Source organism: Nyctibius grandis, chromosome 1 (assembly GCF_013368605.1).
Source record: "Nyctibius grandis isolate bNycGra1 chromosome 1, bNycGra1.pri, whole genome shotgun sequence".
In the NCBI taxonomy this organism is placed as follows: domain Eukaryota; kingdom Metazoa; phylum Chordata; class Aves; order Nyctibiiformes; family Nyctibiidae; genus Nyctibius; species Nyctibius grandis.
In genome coordinates, this window is record NC_090658.1 from 130099968 (window position 1) to 130103376 (window position 3409).

Sequence of the window (3409 nt, forward strand, 5' to 3'; positions counted from 1 at the left end):
TGAAAGCTGGAGATGCAGCAGAGCGAGAGACACTGCTTCAAAAACCCATTTTGCAGTTCATTCACTTTGACGTGGATTTTCTTTTCACTCTCCTCACACCATTCTTACTTTTTTCTTGGGGAAAAATGTGAAAGAAACAGCAAAGGGTTTTTTTGTTGTTGTTATTCAGTGTTTCCTTTTGCAACTTTTATTATTTTGTCAAACTTTCACCCCATGTGTCTGCGAAGTCTTCTCACCAGCACATGGTTGTTTTTGGTGAATTTTCCTTCTTTCACATCCTGTTGTCTGGAGTCAGGTGAAGCTTGACAAACTACTGCTTTGAAGACTCTTGATGGGCCATCCTATACCAAGTGTGACATTTACCTTCTGCCTACCCCTGCCTGATCGCAGCCTCTGTAGCCTAGATGTTAACCCCCTCACTCTCAGCGTCTCACAGAGTGCATCTAGTTTGGAAAGAGACTCACTCCTCTTATCAAGAAAAATATCAGAAGAAATCCCACGGCTTTGTCAGGATTCCTGTATCCCTGGTCAGTCTTTAAACTGATGAAGTTTTTAAAGTTATCAGATTTCACATATATCCTATGTCCTAAGGATAAAATAAAGAATCATAAGGCTGCTCACTAGGTTATTTGTGTTTGCCCCCAAATTGCCTGGTACACCGTCGTTTGGATCCTGGTGGTTGGCAGCGAGCCCCTTGGAGCAGCTTACGTTGCAGGTACAGGCACAAAGGGGGGATTCACCTCTCCAGTCAGCAGCAGAGACACTTCTGTGGGCACCGTGTGTGTTCAGATTCCCCTGGCAATTGAAGGAGTCTTGGAAAAATACAGAAATTAGCCTTAGGAAGAAATTACTCTCCCCCCAACTCCGTGTACTGGTTGTAGTGCCAAGATCTCTGCTGATCACAGAGGATGCTGCAGAAGAGAGGAGACACAGATCTTCCCCTGCAGAAATCAAGCAAACTCTGTAAGGGAGCTCTCTATATCTCCTCTCTTCTCTTGCAGCATCCTTCAGTCTGACAAATACCAGTGCAATAGGTTTTTTCTGGGTTTGAAAGGCCCCATGGTTGGAAACTTACTCTTTTTCCTGGAGGGTTTCAGAGAAACAGGGCTGTTTTCTGTCCCATGAGCCAGTCAGGGCATTGACCCTTTTTGACGCAAACATCTCACCCTCCAATATTGCTCCCAGGGTTTGTCTGGCTGCCCTTCGCCAGGATGCTCTGAGCCACCTGACACCAGGTCACTCCCTGTCCCTGTCCCCCTGCAGAAAGCCTGGGGTGAATGGTTTATCCTGAAGTGGAGGGGGTAGGGAAGGGGACACTGAAGAAATCCACCTTGTCTGTTCTTCCATTAATGGTGACCCCCAAGGGAATAATTTGGTCAGAGTCTATGTTGAGAAGTCACCTGCTTTGTGCAAGGGTGTCCAGGACAGCCACAGGACCACGAAACCCAGTGGGCTGCACTGGGATGAGGATGCTCTAGAGGCACCATGGGAGTGGGATTTCGGGGCTGCAAGGGGAAGGCAGTGGCTGTTCACCTCCGGTCTCTACCCCCACAATGGGACTGAGGTCCCCAGTGCAGAGGCTGAATGGGACTGATGGGGCATTGGGGGCTGTTGTGTCCCATAAAACTAAACTGGGGTTCAAGTTGTGGAGGAGGGAGACACAATACTAGGCAAGCAGTCCTCTCCCAGCCTTTGCCACCACTCTGCTTTGAAACAACGAGAAAATCCCAAAGCCTTTTCTCTTCCAGAGTGTCATTTTGGTGTCACGGGTCTGGGGCTGTCAGAAATGTCTGGGGCTTTCAGGGGTGTGTAGTGATCATGGTCCAGGGAGGTCAGCTGCAGAACCTCTCCTGGGAGGTGAATGAACCACGCGGCACACAGAGATCATATCTATCCATCTTTACTTCAAAGCAGTGAACACCATCCCTGTCACGCTGTGAATACAGCACTGGGAGCCCCATCACGAGTGCTGCTCTTCCTCCATGGCTGGACCCTTTTGCAATCATTTTCCCTTTTTGGGTGGGGGGATGCAGCAGTACATCTTCCCGCAGGACTGTCTGAAAGTCCACTCATCCGTTTTGTCACACACGTGGGAACAATACCCAGCACAAGTGCCCTTAGACTGCCCATACCCTGTGATGGGAAGGAGAGAGAGATGGGTTATAAGAGAAAATGTCAGACACCATAGGAGAGCAGAGCCCCAAAAGTTATCTCCTTGCTGGCTCCAGGGTGGTACTGACGCACAGGGTACCCTTGGGTTTAGACCCACATAGGATAATATCCATGTTTTCTGTCCCCATTGAGCTGGGGGACCACTGAACTCTTAAGATTCATCCCTCTACACATGTCAGTCCTGCAGCTTGCTGGCAAGACCCCTTTGCATGAGCACGAGACAAGCATTTGCAGTGTGGCATTCATCTCATCTCAAATCATTTGTGCAACCTAGGTTGGATAAATTCTCAGCCCAAGCCAACTGCAGGTAGGTGATCTCCACTGCCAAAGCTGGGTGAGATGAACCACCTCCCTCTGCCCCAAGGCACAAAGGCTGGAGAGGCAACAGGCACCCATACGCCCAGCCTGTGGGGTCAGCCTCGCTTTCTCCACCCCCATGCGTTGCCATCTTACCTGGGGTGGCCAAGAAGAAAAGCAGAAGCACAGCGAGGACTGCACAGAGCACCCTCATGCTTGGAGGCCAGGGGAGATGTCAGCACACCAGGAGCAAAGCAGGTCTAAAATGGCCATGGAGGGGGACCTTGGAGGCCCTGGGTTTTATAGAGGGACTCCTGCCACGAGCAGAGCAGCAGGAGGAGAAATTTGAGCAAATCCATCTCCAAAGAGGTGTTGTTTGCTTGCCGGCGTGTGCAATGTCACCCCGACCCACTGGTCCCACTCACAAAGCCAACTGGCAGCCAGGTCCATGCTCCAGTGGGCTTCTCCTCACCGCTCACCAGCCGCCTTCACCAACCCGGACACACGGGGACAATTCCCCCTCCCCCAGATCCGGCTGCCGGGACTCTGCCACCAGCACGCGCGGAGCCGCCGGGCACAGCTCTGCTCGACCCGGCGCCAGCTGGGGCTGCCGACAGCAGAGCTGCTCCCCAGAGGTGCAGGAATTAAGTCTGGGCACCTTTCTGATAAGCTCTGGACACTGCCTGCAAGGCACAGCCACAATGGGCAGCACTGGGGCATCATATCCATCACAGGGAATAGTTTTCAGGGTGCATCCATCCTTGACTGGTGCACCGGCAGTGAGGTTCCTCAAGGGTCTCCCTCAAACGTGCAAACTCTGCAACATTTTCATAGAACCATAGAATAGTTGGAAGGGACCTTTAAAGATCATCTAGTCCAACCGCCTGCCATAAGCAGGGACATCTTCAACTAGATCATAGAATCATAGAATCACAGAATG

General features: G+C 51.2%; 1 protein-coding gene across 1 annotated transcript; it reads right to left on the minus strand.

Moving 5' to 3' along the window:
* Positions 1-2002: 2002 nt before the first annotated feature.
* On the minus strand, positions 2003-2683 carry LOC137660331 (small basic protein 1-like). Its single transcript, XM_068399181.1, has 2 exons — positions 2626-2683; positions 2003-2133 (listed from the first exon to the last, which is right to left on the minus strand). Exons 1-2 carry the CDS (start codon positions 2681-2683, stop codon positions 2003-2005), a joined length of 189 nt encoding a protein of 62 aa, XP_068255282.1.
* Between the last annotated feature and the right edge of the window lie 726 nt (positions 2684-3409).

Bases quoted from the DNA above. Each gene is read 5' to 3' on its own strand.
- LOC137660331 (XM_068399181.1), bottom strand. From the start codon at position 2,683: ATGAGGGTGCTCTGTGCAGTCCTCGCTGTGCTTCTGCTTTTCTTCTTG. The intron at 2,134-2,625 runs GTAAGATGGCAA...TTCCCATCACAG, and splicing joins TTTCTTCTTGGCCACCCCAG to GGTATGGGCAGTCTAAGGGC.